General features: G+C 33.5%; 3 protein-coding genes and 1 long non-coding RNA gene across 8 annotated transcripts; 1 reads left to right on the forward strand and 3 right to left on the reverse strand.

The window, feature by feature from the left end:
* Nucleotides 1–1,897: 1,897 nt before the first annotated feature.
* On the forward strand, nucleotides 1,898–4,392 carry LOC142553894 (uncharacterized). Of its 5 annotated transcripts, none has more exons than XM_075664429.1 (2): nucleotides 1,898–2,589; nucleotides 3,056–4,392. In XM_075664429.1, the coding sequence occupies exon 2, from the start codon at nucleotides 3,157–3,159 to the stop codon at nucleotides 4,150–4,152; it is 996 nt and encodes a 331-aa protein (XP_075520544.1). In that variant the 5' UTR covers nucleotides 1,898–2,589; nucleotides 3,056–3,156; the 3' UTR covers nucleotides 4,153–4,392. The 5 variants fall into 5 exon arrangements, with proteins under 5 accessions (XP_075520544.1, XP_075520543.1, XP_075520542.1 ...); XM_075664428.1 differs by having other exon boundaries at nucleotides 1,899–2,589; nucleotides 2,993–4,392; XM_075664427.1 differs by having other exon boundaries at nucleotides 1,899–2,221; nucleotides 2,417–4,392.
* Nucleotides 4,393–8,255: 3,863 nt separating this feature from the next.
* Nucleotides 8,256–8,727, reverse strand: LOC142553896 (uncharacterized). Its single transcript, XR_012822040.1, has 2 exons — nucleotides 8,463–8,727; nucleotides 8,256–8,372 (listed from the first exon to the last, which is right to left on the reverse strand). It is a non-coding gene; the product is annotated as an uncharacterized LOC142553896 (long non-coding RNA).
* Nucleotides 8,728–9,071: 344 nt separating this feature from the next.
* LOC142553897 (histone acetyltransferase TAP1-like) lies at nucleotides 9,072–12,379 on the reverse strand. The gene is made up of 8 exons (XM_075664432.1): nucleotides 12,189–12,379; nucleotides 12,030–12,109; nucleotides 11,669–11,729; nucleotides 10,728–10,911; nucleotides 9,957–10,056; nucleotides 9,677–9,777; nucleotides 9,463–9,556; nucleotides 9,072–9,315 (listed from the first exon to the last, which is right to left on the reverse strand). The coding sequence occupies exons 1-8, from the start codon at nucleotides 12,374–12,376 to the stop codon at nucleotides 9,236–9,238; spliced, it is 888 nt and encodes a 295-aa protein (XP_075520547.1). The 5' UTR covers nucleotides 12,377–12,379; the 3' UTR covers nucleotides 9,072–9,235.
* Nucleotides 12,380–14,889: 2,510 nt separating this feature from the next.
* LOC142554859 (uncharacterized) lies at nucleotides 14,890–17,606 on the reverse strand. Its single transcript, XM_075665519.1, has 6 exons — nucleotides 17,227–17,606; nucleotides 16,920–17,099; nucleotides 16,651–16,755; nucleotides 16,148–16,336; nucleotides 15,558–15,722; nucleotides 14,890–15,429 (listed from the first exon to the last, which is right to left on the reverse strand). The coding sequence occupies exons 1-6, from the start codon at nucleotides 17,386–17,388 to the stop codon at nucleotides 15,124–15,126; spliced, it is 1,107 nt and encodes a 368-aa protein (XP_075521634.1). The 5' UTR covers nucleotides 17,389–17,606; the 3' UTR covers nucleotides 14,890–15,123.
* Nucleotides 17,607–18,585: the final 979 nt, after the last annotated feature.

An 18,585-nucleotide genomic window follows, 5' to 3' on the forward strand; every position in this document is an offset into this window, starting at 1 on the left:
TGACATGTGAGTAGGGTCTAATCGAACCGAGATTCATGTAACGAAACTATGCTTTCACCAACAAAATTTAACGATAAATTATTTCGTTAGATTGTCCGCCAACTGACAGTAAACATGCTCAAAGTTTGAAAAAGAGCTTTAATTCGAACTAATTCGAGCAAAATATTTTTAATTACTCGAATACAAAGTTCATAACTCAAAATTTTCTCGATGTTCAACTCGATCACGCTCATTTACACTCGACTTGTGTCGTTTCTGTTTTTCCAATTTTTCTTTTTTGGGTAAGGCAGCACATTCGAAATTGAGGCTAGAAAATAACACTTTGCCATTTCACCAGATTCATAATATGTGATCTCAAGAAGAAAATCGAAATGTATTTTTCTATAAAAGAAAAAAAAAATTAGTTGTGTACATGAATAAAAAGCAAGTAGTTCTTTTGGCCCAAAATAAGTGTGTGAAATATAATAGTTAAATTTAATAAAGATTGACATAGTTTTATATTTTTGTGAATTTATTATAATAAATTTTTTGGTTTTTAATATGAATAATTTTGCCTATTAAAAAAAGGACTTAACATCAAAAAATTAATCAATTTTGGCATCTCAACTTTACAATAACTCCCTCCCTGACACGTGTTGTACGTGTAACTATTTTTTTGTGTTAAATAACTTTTATATGAAAAATATAAAATTGTACTAAAATTTAAAGTTTTAAAATGAATTTTTTTATGTCGCGTTGAAATTATAAAAGATATAATAATGATAATTAAATATTTTAATGGAGTCATAGAACAGATAAATATACTAACATAATTTTTATAATTTTTTTAGTAAAATCTATTTTGATACACGAACTATTGATAAATCGAGATGAGATGGGATGAGATGACGAGAATATGCTCGGCAGATGTTTTCAGGAAAAAGAGAAGCTGGTTTTACCATTATAAATTGCTTAATTGATATAAGATCCAGTTAAAGTCAATTTTACCTTTTAATAAACTTACTTTTAAAGCCAATTATTTTTTAGTAAATTCGACTAAATTCATATTTTATTTCTCTAAGTTATTTTATTGATTAAAAGTGTTAAAATAAATTAATGTTTATTAACAAATTGTAATGAATAAGTATCTATTTTGTCTCTATTTACTGTTTTATATAATTTTATGACCATAAATATAATTGTTTCTATTGGGTTAGAATATAAAGAATGGTGAATAAAATCTTTTAAAATTTTCTTTAAAAACTTGAACTACAATATCTCGTTCTTGAAATCTTTAAAAAAGAAGCAATCATCGATAATTAAATCGAGTTTGATTCCAAAATCAGGTGGAAGAAATTCAAAATAATCTTTCACACACAGATATATTTTGATGATATGGTAAAAATCTTATCATATCATCAATTATATTTTAAAGATATAACAAAATATTGCATAGATATGCACAAATCTAGTTAGCATATATTACAAAATTTCATATATTCTACTTATAAATAAATGCTCCTAATCCTAATCATGTATAATTATTTACGCTTAGTCTTGTATTTTTCTCTCGACTAAAGCGTCTGAGTGACTTCGCCTCTGACAGAGTCGTCTCGCCTGGATTCTTTGATACCACGTTATATTTTTGGAGCTTTTTAATTCGGCTTATTGAAGAAATTGATTCGTGATAATCGATTCAAGGTATTTTATTGGTTGTGATTTTTTTTTATCGCATCCTATTTATATATATATAATTTTATTAAAATATGATACATATATATTAGTGATTGCATAAGATTTGCTGAGATAGTTTGAATTTTTAGTTAAATTAGAGAAAAGTCCGAGAAAAATCGAAAAAAATAAAAATGCACAGAATTATTATTTCTATATAGACGATGTGCATTCTTGTCAACTTATTTTACCTAACACGATTGCTGTACAGTGCATAGTCTCTAATCTCTTCTAGTTATCTTTCACTTTGCTATCATGTCTCGTCTTTTACACGCACTGAATCTACTTCCGTCACTTTCCTCTATCCACCACTTCAGCTTCCACCTGCGGACATCTTTCACGCATACTTGTACGTTACCCAGCTACTCTTGTGCTCTATCTTTGCTTCTACACCCACCCTTTTTACTCCAATCCACTTCTTTTATCTATACCATGATGATATAATGATTTGATTTGCGTGTTGGAAGGTGACGCATTGAGCAAGTTTTTATTTGTAGACCGATTAGGATAAGTAAGTGATCATTATCTGTTTTGATTTTTGTAAATATACGCACTTTGTTGGATTTTTTCCCCTTTTTTCGCAAAATAAAAAACTAAGAAAAAGATTGGATCTCATTGGGTGAGTGAGGTGATTCCTGGGCTTACGTTTCTCAGGGAATTTGTTATGTCCGCTTATTGGGTTTTTTTTTTCCATTCATTCTTTCAGTCATTCCTCTATTGGGTATATTATTTTCCTGTTTATCCTGAGGGAAACGTGATTTTGTCGGTGCGCCGCGTCGCTTACGGATTAGGGTTTATGTGTATCTTTATATAAAGATACAGAATCCGCGGGCTTGGCTGCAACTTGGAGTGGGGGAACGGTAATCACATGTTGAGTTGGTGAGTTCTTGATTTGGGAATTTTATATTCTTTTTAGAGTTTCGTTGACTTCTTTAAAGAAGAGAGGCTTCTTTTCTTTATTTTTTTCTTTTACGTTTTTAAATTTTTGACGCAGTAGATTCTCTTTTTTATTTAGCTTATAGTATTAAATATGGTGATGGTATATGATTCTAAAGGAGAGAGGGGGTGAGGGACTTAAAAGTGCTTGTGAGGTTTGCTGCTGCTTTCCAACGGTTCGAAGTTGCTCTTCTTGGCTTTACTGTCTTGGATGACTTTACAGCTTTTGCCCTACTGTCACTGTTGGTTAACGATCATGGAATAAGATTCTGTATGAACTTTGGTAACCTGTGATGTGTGACTGTGAAGTTTCTTGATCCTGTTATTGTTTATTATTAAAGGATAGGTGGGGGAGTTTGTTCTTCGCTCGCTTGATCTTTTGGGATCTAAGGTTCATTTTGACATTCAGATTGCCAGCTGGCGGACTTTCGCATTTTTGCCTTGAAATTAGATTTGGATCGACTACATTTGTTTGGCTCACATTAGTTTGATATTTAGAAGCATCCATCCATGGGACTTGTTAGAGGTCTGGTACTGCCTCGTCTCTCTGTTGTGTTGTTATTCTTGTTGCTGAGAGTCACTGGAGCTCAATCACCTCCATCTCCAACTTCTCTTTCATTGTTTAGTAATGCACGGGCACTAGATGCTCTCCTCCAAGACTATGCGTACCAGGCATTTGTGCGTCCACGAACCGGTGTTGTTTATGATGGAGCTGTCCCTTCTAATCTCTCTGGGATTCAGGTTTCGGCCATGAGACTCCGGAGTGGTAGCTTAAGGACGAAGGGTGTTAGTACGTACAAGCAGTTTGAGATTCCCAAGGGTGTTAAGGGACAGCCTTACACTGAGAGGCTTGTTTTGGTCTACCAGAATCTGGGCAATTGGTCTATGGTTTATTACCCCCTTCCTGGCTACACGTATTTGTCACCGATATTGGGCCTTCTAGCTTATGATGCTGCGGATCTTATGGCCAGAAACTTGCCTGTATTGGATATCAAGGCCTCTGGTCAACCCATATCTATCAAGTTTTTGGGATTACAGTCTGTGCCAGAAGGATCAGTTCCCAAGTGTGCTTCATTTGATTTAAACGGTTCAGTTAGTTTCTCTAGAGTGTTGTCAGATAATATCTGTACAACATTCCAACAGGGGCACTTCTCTATTGCAGTGGAATCAATTTCCCCTGCTCCTGCACCATTCTCCTCCCCTCCACCACCACCACCACCACCGCAACGAGTAATTAGTGGTACTCCAGATGAGCAGGAAGGGAGTAACAATTCCAAGGTCTGGATAATTGTGGGGTCAGTGGTAGGAGGATTTGCATTGTTAATTATTCTAGGACTCGTGATCGTGTGGCTATGCAAGTATAAACATAGGAAGAAAATGCATCAAATGGAGAGGGCAGCAGATGTGGGGGAGGCTTTGCATATGACCACTGTTGGAAGCACTAAAGCACCAGCAGCTACCGGAACAAGGACTCAACCAACGCTCGAGACCGAATATATACCCTGAGTTTATTTTTGGAATTCTCGCTTTCTGATTGCAGACCAGTTAGGTGTCTAGTCCATTGTTTTGTTAATTCTTTTGGGTTGTGATGTGGGAAGGAAGTATAGAGATTATTGTTGGTGTATATAATATGGCTAAACTCTTAGAAAAACATTCATATTTGATTCATTTGTCAGTAGTGTGCATTTTGGCTGAAACCAGTGGATTTCTAGTCTCTGTGATGAAGGAAATTTACTTGTCACGCTACTGGATTTTTTAGTACCACCTCCTGTTTTTTTGTAGCTGATGTCTGAAGGTGGTTGATTTTAGTCTGAAATCCACTATGATTTTTAAACTTTCATTCGAATCACGAACTCAAACAGTCTTTTTGTAGATTTCATTTCATTCTAAATCAAAACAAGATCATAATTCTGAATCTAAGACTTACAATTTGGTTCCAGTTTCACAAAAATAAAAATCGAAACCATATGAAAAGGTAATAGGATCTATAAATTCTTCTCAAGTTTTAAGTTACAACTGATTTATATATTTTAAACAGTTCGACGTTTTTGGTGAGTTAAAATTCAAAATCCAATTTTTACATCTCTTTTAATAGAAAACAAAATATTCATATTATTTCATAAATAATTATAAGATAAATTAATCTAATTAGTTTCATAATTTTATATGATGGCATATAAAATTTGCACTGATTAGTCTTGATCGTTTTTTCAGTACGCTGCATGCTGATGATTATGAAACATTATTGTAATGAAAACGTACGTGATTATAATCAAGGTAAAAACTTGTGTGAGACGGTCTCACGGGTCGTACTTTGTGAAACAAATATTTTATTTGGGTCGTTAATGAAAAAGTATTACTTTTTGTGCTAAGAATATTACTTTTAATTGTGAATATCAATATGATTGATCCGTCTTACCGATAAAGATTCGTGAGATCGTCTAACAAAAGACCTACTCTATAATCAATATGCATCTATTTAGTAAGAGGAAACACACCATAAAATCTCATTTAGAATTCAGATGTACATTTCTAAAATTAACTTTTAAAAATCATCTCATGAAAAAGAATTCAGATTGTTTAAAAATCAACATGAAAGTTTAAGTATTTTGTTTTTATTTTATTGAATAATATGTTAGATTATTGACATGTTACTGAAAACATAAAACCGGATGTAAATTTCTAATCCACTCAATTAAAATAAAAGGATATAGAGGGACAGTATCGAAATTATTGGTTCACAGAGTTAATAAAATAAACTTCGTACAAAATTATAAATTTTTGTAGAAAGTTTTTTTCTCCAACAATTTTTGTGTAGATTTGTCCAAAATAAGGTTTTGGATTCATTACAAAGTTCTATCTGTGCATATATTCCACCAGTAAAGTAAACAATGGAAGCTATGAGAATCTGAACATGATAGAATCACTCTTTTAGGATGGTTGTGTTTATATTGAAATATTTGAAAGCAATGGATTTAATTGTATTTTCATTGTTTGGATAGCCCACGTAAAAGAAATTCAAATCCATCTTCATATTTACTTACATTAAATTATATTTATCACAATTAAGTTCAAATCATTAAAATATTTGAAACATTTGAAATCCATTTTAATTAATATATCATCATCGTTATTATAGTGTAAATAAATAAAAGATGAAACTAAATTTAAAATCATGGATTTCAATCGACCCAATACAAAAACAACATTACGTTGCACTTGGATGAAAAGATTTGAACCTATAAATTTCAAATCCATGATGAAATTGGATTCGAAAAATCTATTTATTACTTGGATGGATTTATGTTTGGATGTGTTTCAAATTCATCGTCTGCTAATCCATATAGATGTAATTATAATTATGATAGATGTCATTCCAAATCCATCATTCAATTCGATGCTCAAATCAAAATTTTCATTACAAATTAAATATTTCAATCCAAATTCCAATGCACTTAGGCATTTTCTTCGGCAATTGCCGGGCGGTTACTTAATGCAAACCACAACAAACAAGGTTCTGTATGAGTCACAAGCTTGTGGAGATCGGTGTATAGGTTCGGTTCCTGTTTATTGAATTTAGCAAATTAAGGGTAGGATCCAACGTGTAAGTGATCACAACCTCTCCGCCGGCCACCCCACCCCGTTATCGAATCTCTATTGAGTCGGTCCCCGAATTTTTTTATAGGTTTGCTCTTGATAAACGGCTTACGGTTAACAAGTTCCTGGACAGTGGATAACAAAAATCATGGTATCTTGTAAGACACAGATAGATGAAAGAAATGGACAAATGGTCATATCTTTTGGAATGTAAAGAAGCATTCAGGCATTATCATAAGACCATGTTCCGCCACCAATTAACATTTCCCACGTTATAAGAGTGGATCCAACGCAATTAACACAAGAAAATACAACTACAAAGTAGTTCACATGAAAGTCCACAGATCCAGAACCTGGCCCTCATTTTTATTTGAAAGAAAGCTCCCCGCAGCATTACCTGCATCACCGTGACAGAAAAAAAAAAGAACAGGTAATTAATTCCAACAAACAAGCACATATATAGATTAACAGAGGAGATGGGATGCAGACATGCAGTATAGTAAAACTTAACGAAAAAGAAAGAGAAACAGAGAAATCTTTAAGGAGACGGAGAAACGTGGGCCTAACATTGGACTCTAACAGTGATGCTTAAGTTGGTGTATGGATTGGGTTTTTACGAGCTATGGAAAACCTTGAAATGGTTTTGTAAGATTTCTTAAGATAGTTTGGAAAACCATCTTAACCACCGCTAATGGATTTTGGTCTCCTTTAGGTTGCCCCAGACCCCTTAGCCAAAGACACCCTCATGCATGGCTCCTCTGCTTCTTGAAGCCGCTGCTTTTGGTTCTTCTGCTGCTTGGCCAAATTGCCTCAGATATCTTAGAATTTGCATACATCATTTCTTATTACATTCATTGTTCCAGGCTAGGATTTGGAAAGTTCATATCTTGTGCCAATATTTTTCTCCTTTATGGTATTATTGGCCCCATAAGATTTTGTACACTTCTGCTACACTGACAATTTAATTATTTATAACTATATAAATAGAGTTAAATTACTTGTTTGAGGCTTAAATAGTGTTACACTTTCTAAAAAAGTAGGTAAACTTCCTCTTATTTATTTAAATCTTCGCCGCAGTGAAGAATGGTTTGAAACAGAGAGATATTGAGGTGAAAGAGAATGATGCAGCAAGGTCGAGATTTCAGGATACAATACAAATCTGAATTTTCCGTGTGGACCAAAAGAAGAATGATTGAAGCCGTGAGAATGGAGAAGCTTTAAGCTTGAATTGCTGCTACACCCAAAACAATCGAAGATTGATAAAGTCGGATACCGAGAACTATGTTTGAGTTTGGGGGCTGCGATGCCGGAAATAAATTACATGACATAGTCACGTCCAGAAATGGGCGCTGCACCTGATTTTAAATTAAACCTATTCTTGAAAGTAACATACTGAAAAAAAGAGGTTGAAAGGGCTGAGATCTAGGAAATTTAAATGAAAAACCTTGAACTATAACTGGGGAACTTCTCATCATCATCATCATCATCTATGATCAGTTTTCTATCAAGGATCGAAATTTTGGAAAGATCAACTCCTCAATTTTCTCACATCTCAAGTTATTTATCTTCAAGCAAACTTCACATGGTGCAAAGCCTACACCTTTGTCATTCCACAACCCACGAAAAACTGGAAACTTTTTTTGGCAAGAAATTTCCACCTGCAGTTAATAGGCATTCTTAACAACACACAACCACATGATATAAGTGCCTCACAGAGATCGTTTCCTAAGAAGTAAATGGTTATAATAATGCAATTGAAGATATTGAATGTTTATCTCAGATTATGTAAGCGAATGGTCAAATGGAAGATACCAGAATTTTCTGTCACAAATTTTCTTCTTCGCGACAAAAACACGAAGACCTTGCCCCAAGCACCCAACCGTATCGACAAAAGCACTTAGCTTCTTAGGTTACGAAGTATCAATCGCTACTCTAAAATTTTCTTCAGATGACTATCAGTGATTACTAGTGAAGGCGGTTTGCAAACCTAAAAGAAGAAGGGAAAAGCAGAAACCTTTTACGAAGCGGATAATCTAGTAGGAAGGGGAATGAGAGGAGAGAATCTACATGATCTTCTTATCCCGTTTCTCCATGGCCACATCCCACACGTCGTTCCCGATGTGCTTCGGCTGCCACGATTATATGATTAATTAATCAGAAAGATTCAATTGATTCAAAACGAAAAGAACAGAAAGAGGAACGGATCTGGAAGTACAGACGCGGCCATGGGCAGCTTTGTGGATGAAGTATTGGGCGTTTCCCATAACGCAGAGCATCCCCGCTATAATCCCCAGAGGTAGCATTGCTTCTAGCCAAACCATCGCCATTTTCGATTGCTTGCCCTCTGCCACCGTCGGTTTCTTCTTCTTCTTCTTCTTCTTCTTCTGCAGACTGTATTTATTGAACAATAAATTGTCAACTTAACCGAAGGATGGGTTTTGTGCCTTTCTCCGAATTACTGTGCCCGACCCGATAAAATTGTAGAGCTGGCTTAACCCAATTGCAGCAAAATTGCTTTTATTAAAAATTTAGTATTTTTATAGTTAATTTTTTTACAATTTTAATTATTTTTCTCGACATAATGTTGATGTAACATTAATACGACATCAACATATATAATATCATATCAAAATTTCTAATCGATATAGATTTTCAAAGCTTTTATACCACGGTGTAGATTTTGTTGTTTTTAATAACTATACGTTTATGTTACTAAATTTGGACCAACTTCGGATTAAAAAAAAAATTGTTTATACATTTAATAACTTACATATTTTTTTATAATTTCAAATACTTCCCAATCAGCCTAGAAATCGGATTTGGCTAATAGGAAAAACAAGAAACGCAATAGTTTCTACTAATATGACATTTTCAAATACAATGTACATTGCGATTTGTACATGTAACACGAGGACAAGTTTCCGAGCGAATTTCGTGGCCCGTCGTCACATAGCTTACACAGATGAGGAAAGCCTGTAAGATTTAAAACAAGCTAATACTTTGGGTGCCAGAACATGCCTTTGATGCCATCGGGGTCGGGTTCGAAACCCAGGCTCCGATAAAACTCCACAACTGCATAAAATATTAAAGAACCAAATATCATGCTAACAATAAACAAACATGTTTAGTACTTGTTCCTGATTGTTTTGTTGCCTCAGGTTGCTCAGTGCAAACAAGATCTTCCTAATTGATTATTAGGTGTTTGTTGAGGCGCTTTACCTCGACTATCCGCAAAAAGTGAAATGTTTCCGATGTCCCGTTGCAAAAGTGACCTTACAAGCTTCTCGATAAGGGCTTTCCCAAGTCCTTGGCCCTAAAACACAAGTAAGCATTCATAATCACGAAGCTCAAGTAGCAAATGACTAGATTTCCAAGCAAAAATTCTAACGAATTAGCTAAAGGGCTTCCTTCTAGCTTAGTATCATGAGACTACCTGATAGGAAGGATCAACAAGAACATCCCAAATTGTTGCATTAAAAGCATGGTCAGATGTAGCCCGGGCCATGCCAATCAACTTCTTTTGTTCTTTTCCCTCTGCCAAATAACTAGCCAGAGTACGTAAGATGTCGTCGCTTGGTTTATAGCAGGCCAGAGTACCCAGATTTCCATAGATTATAATGAATTTTGCAGGAAAGATGAGAAATATACTTCTAGTAAAGATTTTTACTTAAAATCTTTGTTGTTTAACCTGGAAAGGTCCTATTACTAAGTACCTTCGCCAGCTGATTTGCTCACGGAATGCAAAGTAGCAACCATATAGCTATTTCTCAGAGCTGCTGCAAGCTTTGACAACGGTCGCCGAGGCCAGCCAACCTATGAAACCCATTATGGAAATCACTATATCGATTAACTTTTTACCAATTTTTATTTTGCCAATATCGCAAAGAAAATGTTCTAAAATGCTAAAATTTTCAAAAGTTTCAAGAGATGGAAGAGGTCAAGGAAAAATGAATACAACCCTCTATGCAGCATATATGACGAAACCGCCAACTGAACAGGCCTTTACCACTACTTTCTGGCGTACACTACCTCAAGTTGTTTGAAACAGAAATAGATAAAGTCAATCAAAGAGGACCTCCACGATATAATGTAGATTTCTGACCTGATTTCCAATTAAGAAACTGTATGAATTCAAAGCACCAATAAAACAAAAAGAGATTGCACAGAAGGCAAAATACATTTCATGACAAGATTTGTCAATAAATTTGCTTCAATCAACGAAAAGCTGAAGTGGAAGTACAGTTAGCTTTTCATATTGTGAAACACGGCCGCAAAATTCAAGTGTGCGATCCCATTTTGTTGTTGTCACACAGCAAGCATTATTTACTGGCAGACATGGCCTCTTTTTTAGAGGAGCAGAAAGAAAGAGGCCAACAAGGGCCAAGATTACATCCATGGAAACAAATGTGTCCAATGATTTAGTGTACAACGAATAGTCCTCAAGAGAGAAAATAACATGTACCCACAAAAAATGGTTTAATCACCTTATCACACAAAGCTTGAAGATCATACACATCGACACTACCACCGGATGAAAATATAATCTGCTCAACTGTTCCATCAGGTTGGGTACTCTCAACAATAACAAATTCTTCGGGTAATGTATCTTCTTCTTCTTCGGCTGTGGAAGGTGGTTCTATAACTTGTGTCGTATTGTTCTTCAAAATCCTAACACATGAAACACATCAAAGTATTCAACTAGTCCACATCCTATTGATCATGGCATGTTTAGCTGATATTAATATGCATTGGTTACTACAGTAAAAATAACATCTGCCAGTCATTCTCAGCCTAACTGATTATCCAAGCAATTATTCGAAGCCTAGTCTTTCAAGCTAATAGCAGCAGGCACCAAAATAAAATAAATAGACCTACAGCTAATATATTGTTGGGGATAGTGCCCTTAAAACATTGTAATAAGCTATTTTTTTAATGAAAGCGACATTTATTATTGAACACGTTTGTATGAAAATGTTATTGTCATGAATAGCTTAGCAAAATCCCTAATTTACTCGATGTAACCATAATTTTAGTATATATAAGAGTTATATACAAGAGGATTAAAATTATGGATAATAAACTTAAATTAAGTCCGTGATGAATTAATTAAAGTACAGATCTTTAATTAAAGCGTCACTAATACAACCCATTAAAATAAAAACTCTCATTTCTAGTATTTGCATTTTTGAGTGTGTGGATGCCCACACACTGTCGTCGATAGAAAATATCGTGTTGGAAAGATGTGGTTTCTGCGCATCTCAGATTCACGAAAAAGAAAAGGAGGAAAACTACAACAAGTTAGTTTTCTAGTAAATAATTTTGTTTAAATTCATCATTAATTTATATTCATATGCTCGATTATAATTTATGAAATCATGTAATCCCTTCCGCTGTATTTCGACAATACATATACCAAACACTTTACCCCGATCTTATGGATTCCCAAAACCGAACCTTGAGTCTAGAAATCTTTTGGTTCCTGTTTCCTGCAAAGTGGATGGAGATCGGTAATATAAAAAGCAAGTCAGTGAACCATACATAAGTAGCACTCTTGGAAAAGCTCGGTTTTGAACTCCCAAAGCCCCACCCCCCAAGGCCCAAAGAAACAATTATTTTCAACACATTCTTCACATAGCTACAGGGTTGATTTTCAAAACCCACAATATGTTTCGGATGTTAAAGATATTGCCGCTCAAATATATTGAGCACAAATTGCCAATCAAGTAAAAATGAAAAAAGAAAAAAGAAAAAAAAAAAAGAAAGCAAAAGGCCATAATCGAACAAACCTGTCCCAACCAAGAAATGCTGAAGGGATAAAAACTTGAGCGGATGAGAGCGGGAATCAAGAGAAACTAGTGGAGGGTAACTGTACAAACAGAAGCAGCGTATTATTCCTTTAGGAACAACTAGACAGAGTAAGACGAGGGGTTGGAGTTGGTACTCACAGCTCGATTGCAGAGGGTAACACAAAAGCGGACCGGGCCGGCATTTCTTGAGAGGCGGGGGATATTGGAGTGGGATTCTGGAGGTCAACTGAACACGACGGAGCTGATCGGAATAGCTCATCCACACTCAAGGGCAACCCATTTTGCAGAAAAATCCAATATCCCTCATAAATTATATTACAGACCATATATATATAGCAAAATCCAATATCCCTCATAAATTATATTACACACCATATAAATATATATATATATATATACCAAAAATATAATTTTTAGTTTTATCCAACGGTTACCTTTAATAAACTCTCACTATATATTATATTTTTGGATAACTATGGTGTTTGGATTATTAGTAGTTTTTTATTTATTTTAATTCATGTTGTTTTATATTTCTATTTGCCATGCTTATTATTATCATTATTATAAACGATTTGAAATGTAGAAATCATCAAACCAATAATCTATATATATATATATATATATATATATATATATATAAAATCAGAGTTTTCTGCTAGATTTAGTAAGTTCCTGCCTAAATGACATTCTAAAAAAGGAAATAAACGAAAAATGTGGTAAGATATATTATAATAAATATTTAAATATATTTAATTCATTATTAAAATTGTATATTAATGTTTGTGTGCATAACTTCTTGAAAATTGAATCTCTTTTTGGATTTACAAAACAAATTAAATTACATTTCAAATTTCAAATCCAAAAATTAAATTTCATTATGGGAATTATAAATCAAATTCAAATTGTTATTCAAAATTTAAATATGAATTTTGAAATTTTGAAACATGTTTCAAAAATTGTGCTGCGTTGACACATTTTATTAATTTAAAATTAATGACACATATATATAGATATAAGGTTATTATAATTAAAAAAATTCATCTATATTTTAGATGAACTATTTTTTAATTTGATTTTATTTTTGAGATCTAATATATTTATTTCAATGATAGTATAAAATTATTTTTCTCTTTAATATATCAACTTTAATCTTAGACCAACAATTCCCGAATTAATATAGATGATTAAAAATTAATTGTATTTCGATTTAATATAAACTACCATTTTTATTATTTTTTTATCCAGGCAAAATAATAAAAACAAGAAAAAATTGTTAATTAACATATTTAGAATTAAAATATATGTATGGAATTTGACATACTCAACAGGCCAATTTTGTTAGTTAAATTACTTCAAGACCAAAATTGATTATGAAGTTGTATAGTAGGCTATTGTTAATAATCCATGTTAAATAAATTTATATTAAGTACCAATTACTATTTTTTTTTTTTACTTGAATACATTTATCTTGTGAGTTATGATTATAAATGTTTCTTTTAGAATTAGTTCCATTTATTTTAAATATTTTTTGTTGTAAATATTTAAACAGAAAATATGGATTTGAGATCCAGAGTATCTCAACAATTTAGTTTTCATGGTTCATTTAAGATGCTGATTTCAACATCAATATCTCTGTTAAGTGATATTACAAATGGTATGATTTTTTAATTAAATAAAGTATTTTATCTCTAACATAAGTCATTCTCTTGGATTATGCAATGACACTAGATTGATCGTGACAAGGCTTGAAAACCATGTTTTGGAAGGAAAAAATCTTACTGGAAGTATGGAGTTCATAAAGTGCTTATTCCAAGAACGTCATTGACGTCTTCTGATCTAAGGCTTCCTTTTAAATTTCAACAAAGACAGTGAATATCATTTGATAATATCATATGCAATGACAATCAACAAAAGTCAGGGGCAATCATTGTCTCATGTATGACTTTTTCGAAGAACACTGTTTTTAGTCATAGTCAGTTATATGTTGCTGTATCCAGAGTCACGAATCCTAAGGATCTAAAAATTTTGATATGTGATAGTGATAGCAACCCGAAAAATATTTAAGGAAGTTTATCAAAATTTTTAATTTGTTTTTGTTTTCTAATTATATGATCTATAATCCATTTAGTTTATTTGTATTTTAATTTAAATTATTTATTGAATTAAAATCAATTAAAAGTTTGTATCATGTTTATCATTTTATTTTGTTACAGTTATTGTTTTCTACATAGTACATAAATTTATATATGAGTACAATATTATTGATAAACACATTATGTCATTCATTGTTTAATACAAGCGTGATATTAATTTTCAGCCGAAATAAAAAAATGACTCTTTTATTCAATGTTTCATCTATTATGAAAGTCACGTTATAGGGAAAAATAAACAGATTATCATACATATTAATTTTAATAATCAATTAGATAAAATAATCAAGCAAAAGACATGGAAGAAAATAAGAGAGCAAGAAGAAAAGGTACACTATCAAATTTAGCGTGTACTTGCTAATTAATTACCAATATTTATTATATGTGCATCACTTTCAATGTTATTGAAAATATAGTAACATATAATTAATTTGTATCAGTACAAAATATTAAACAAAAATTTATCAATATGTATCGAAAGATAGAGATCGCGAGAAAATCATATTAAAATAGTTACAATATTTTTATTTTTTTAATACTGGGAAAATGCAGTCGTTATCTTTTTTGGTGTGTTCTGGGTAAAGTCAAAGAAAATGCTGTAGTTTACAAACCATCGTTAATCAAGTAAATTATATTGAACAAGTCTTGTAGTACTGCATATCATACCATCAGAACTACAGCTTGGACAGTTGCAATGATTAATTGAATCATAACCAATCTGCTTTCACATTTAATACACAGCTCGTTTTCCTATTATAATAATGAGGGACAAAGAGAATGGATAGGTGTAACGCCACTCTTGATCAAACCAAAGAATCGAAGATTTAATAATAGAAGAAATACGATGAAATGGTCAAAGAAAGAAAAAAAAACTAATCGATTGTAATCTTTGTAGTTGGCAGAGTTTGGTTCTTGGGGGATATCTATTGTTTCTGTATGAGGTGGGAGGAGCTTGCAGAACTTCCTTTCTGGCAGGAAATCGCGGTAGGCGAGGCTGGAGATGTTGGCGATGGCGGAGACATAGAGAGTGTTGTCCTATACACCACAGGAATGGGAGAAATGACCTCTGTAAATTCTTCACTTCCCTCATCAAGGTACACAACATCCTGCATTGTGAGTTGGTGATACTCCACAATCTCCCTCAAGAAGCGGTTCTCGCGAGCATACACGGAATTTTCGTGAGCCAGTCGAGCCTTCTCGGCCAATAGTGTCTCCAGTTGAAAGCGTATCTGGGCATAAAGTTTTGAATTTCAAGTTACGAATTATAGATCAACTGAATACGTCGAGTTAGTCTTTGATTCATTTAGTCCGTCCATGCGCAAGTCTTTGAGTTCTAAAAGGGAACAAATGAAGATACCATATCATCATCAGCAGGATTAACTCCTTTGTCGCGAGCCTCTCTAAGGATTCTATTCTCTTCTTCAAGCTGAGAGCACCGCTCCTTTGAGAAAGTGAGGTCTGCTTTAAGTGTTTTCAGCTCTCGCAAAAGTAGTTTCGCTTTGGCAGCTGTCGCCATTGCCACCTGCAAAATTGTAGTGTACAATGAATTTCAACACTGGCAAAGCAAGAAAAATCCAACAAATTGAAGCATAAGATAATTCACCCTGTATCTTTTTTTACTGTGTTTCAAATGAGTCTCCAAAAACCCAAGTTTATATATCGTTTAAACAAATATTGGATTTACATTTTGATTTTTTGATGTTGAAGTTAAATATTCAGGTCAAATCTAATAAATCAAAGTCAGCATATATACAGTGCTTGGATTATGATACTTTAATTAATTGTTATTAGAAACGCCTCTTCTGTTGTATGAAACAAGTAGTATATATGCAACTTATATTTGTCACTCTGAGGTAATGGAACTGATACTTAACGGCTCACTTTTCCTGCTCTTAAACAGAAACATAATACTACAATTTAAGCAGACCAAAGATATGGCAACCTTACGTCGCGAGATGCCTTGAGCTGATCTTCTTGGCTGGTTTGATTTGGCGATTCCGTTAGTTGCTTCCATGAACCAGGTGCACCCGATTCAAAGTTGAGTTCCTCCAAATTGATTCCTTTTTTTCTTAGCTGTAGTTTCCGAGTTTCTTGGATTAAATCTGCTGTCTTGTTTTCAACAATGGTGCGTCCTTCCTGAAAACCATGAGAAATAGATGTGGGCTTATAAATAAACTTAGGAATCTTTAAGGGCATCTATTCCCTAGCTAGAATGGTGAAATTAAACCAAGAAAACGACATTTGCTATGGTATTTTTGTTGTTGATATCATTTCAACTCTAAGATTGCAACCAAAGAATGTCAAATAGAAAATTAGATGGTGTATGAATGTCATTTCCGGATAAAGTATTCATCTTTGTTTCTAACAAAACCAGATAAAACTTCTGACGTTGGATTCTGATATCTACAAGGGTCACATGCATAAACAGAGAACAACTGGTCTAATCTGACCTCGAAAGCATTCCCAATGGAGTCACCAATGCGGTTCATCGAAGATGCAAGTGCGTCCAGTCTCTTACGCAGTGTAGGATTGTCCAGCCTTGTAGACATTTCAGCCTACATAATTACAGGAGGAAAAAAAACAAAAGACGTGATCACAGCATGATTTTGACGCTTAGCCAACTACCTCGGAATACGTATAAAACTATGTGGCTTCAAAAACAAATGAAGATAGCATGTCAGTCCACCTTAACTCGGAAGAGCTAGATGTGATTGTTCACCTGTTCAATCCTAGAGGAATTTAACATTTCTGGCCATGTTACGCTATCGCTATGATATTTGGAATGATGGGCATTTTCATCCTCAAGAATTGACTTAGCTTTTCTAGCTAGAACACCCCAAAGGCCGCCGTCTTCGTTCGAACTCCCCATTGATGTGTAATCATATGCATGACCTCCCCCCTATTTATATAAACGACATCAATAAAACACACATATATTAAGGGACCAAAACTCCATCTGCCTCCATGTATACATAATGTACATATCAGGATTGATTTTTATATGTATTATATCAAGAGAATTGAACCTTGGGGTGGTCTTTGAAGCGAGATGAGTCAGAATTCGCGGCGGATGCCTTTAAGGCCTGAGCCGCCAGCGAAGAGGACGTTGTGTACACATCTCCATCTTCGTCCGACGGCAGCACGTAGGTGGATGATCTTCCCATACCATGTCTTCTTCTATACGCCATCGATCCTTGTATATATTCTCTTGGTTATAATTTCCCACCTGAAACTCGACGATTGGGCGACTCCTGGGATCCAGATCAACCATCAACTCCTCGACCACGATCCAAACAAATGCAGCTTCGACAGGAAGAGAAATGGATGCGATGAGAGTGCACGCACGTCGTAGGTTACGTGCTTCCTTGTTAACAAACTATCATCCTGATTTTATGTTGCTCTCCACTAATACATTTTTATTTTCTCTAAATAATATTTGTTAGTCCACTAAAAATATTCTGAAAAATATGGATAATACAAGTACCCGTAAGCATAAAATCATGTAATGACAGTGGTGAAATTGCTTGTTTTTTTTATTTTATTTCTAAATAAGTCAAAATAGAATAGAAGGCTTCCATTCACATTGAAATATTTGATTGAATTTGATTCCAAATTCATATATAAAATACACTTTTCTTTTAAAATGTTTTTTAAATTTAAAAGAAACTAATAAAGAAGGTATGTATGTATGTATACATATTTGTCCTTTTTTTATTACTAGTTTTAAAATTTGGTTGTTTCATGTTTGAAAGATTTTGAAGAATATGTGTTCAAATTTAAAAGAAAAGTTTCCTGCTAAAATTATTATTATTTCCACCCACGTTTTATTATTATTATTATTATTATTATTATTATTATTATTATTATTATTATTATTATGCCTCAGATGTTATTTACGGATGCATATGAAGTTTGTGATAAAACTAATAGTGGCCAGTGACCTGTTTTCAGCTTATATGTAGAATTTAGCTAGAATTATGCGAGTATAGATTGTATTAAATACATATGTGCATATTATATGTAAAATTATGGAAAAAAAATGATCAAGATTTTAGCATAACAATAAAAAAAATTGCAAAAGTAGTATTGGGTTAGGAAATTGAGGTCCGGGGTCTCATAATTATACACATCTTTTATTGCTTTTCTCACTATTTCACATTTGCTATATTAATACATACTTGCATAATTTTACTGAATTTAATTTTTAACAAATAATCGATCTTTCGATATTTAGTTTGAGTATATTTCGATACATGACTACTGTGGGGACCCGGACGCTAATCATCATCTTAATCATCTTTGGGATTTAATTATCAATTAAGATAAACAGGGTCTAAATTTTTTTTTTTTTAATGCAAGTGCGGAAGGTAATGGAATCAATCTAT

The sequence above is a fragment of the Primulina tabacum genome, chromosome 8 (assembly GCF_025594145.1).
Source record: "Primulina tabacum isolate GXHZ01 chromosome 8, ASM2559414v2, whole genome shotgun sequence".
In the NCBI taxonomy this organism is placed as follows: domain Eukaryota; kingdom Viridiplantae; phylum Streptophyta; class Magnoliopsida; order Lamiales; family Gesneriaceae; genus Primulina; species Primulina tabacum.

What these genes read in the sequence shown, in the direction of transcription:
- LOC142553894 (XM_075664429.1), top strand. Translation starts at nt 3,157, where the DNA reads ATGGGACTTGTTAGAGGTCTGGTACTGCCTCGTCTCTCTGTTGTGTTG.
- LOC142553897 (XM_075664432.1), bottom strand. Translation starts at nt 12,376, where the DNA reads ATGGTCTGTAATATAATTTATGAGGGATATTGGATTTTTCTGCAAAAT. An exon ending in TTACCCTCTGCAATCGAGCT is followed by an intron (nt 12,110 to 12,188) that starts GTGAGTACCAAC and finishes CTGTTTGTACAG; the next exon opens with TTACCCTCCACTAGTTTCTC. An exon ending in TGGGAATCCATAAGATCGGG is followed by an intron (nt 10,912 to 11,668) that starts GTAAAGTGTTTG and finishes TTCATGTGTTAG; the next exon opens with GATTTTGAAGAACAATACGA.
- LOC142554859 (XM_075665519.1), bottom strand. Translation starts at nt 17,388, where the DNA reads ATGGCGTATAGAAGAAGACATGGTATGGGAAGATCATCCACCTACGTG. An exon ending in ATTCCTCTAGGATTGAACAG is followed by an intron (nt 16,756 to 16,919) that starts GTGAACAATCAC and finishes GTAATTATGTAG; the next exon opens with GCTGAAATGTCTACAAGGCT. An exon ending in AGCTCAAGGCATCTCGCGAC is followed by an intron (nt 15,723 to 16,147) that starts GTAAGGTTGCCA and finishes ACAATTTTGCAG; the next exon opens with GTGGCAATGGCGACAGCTGC.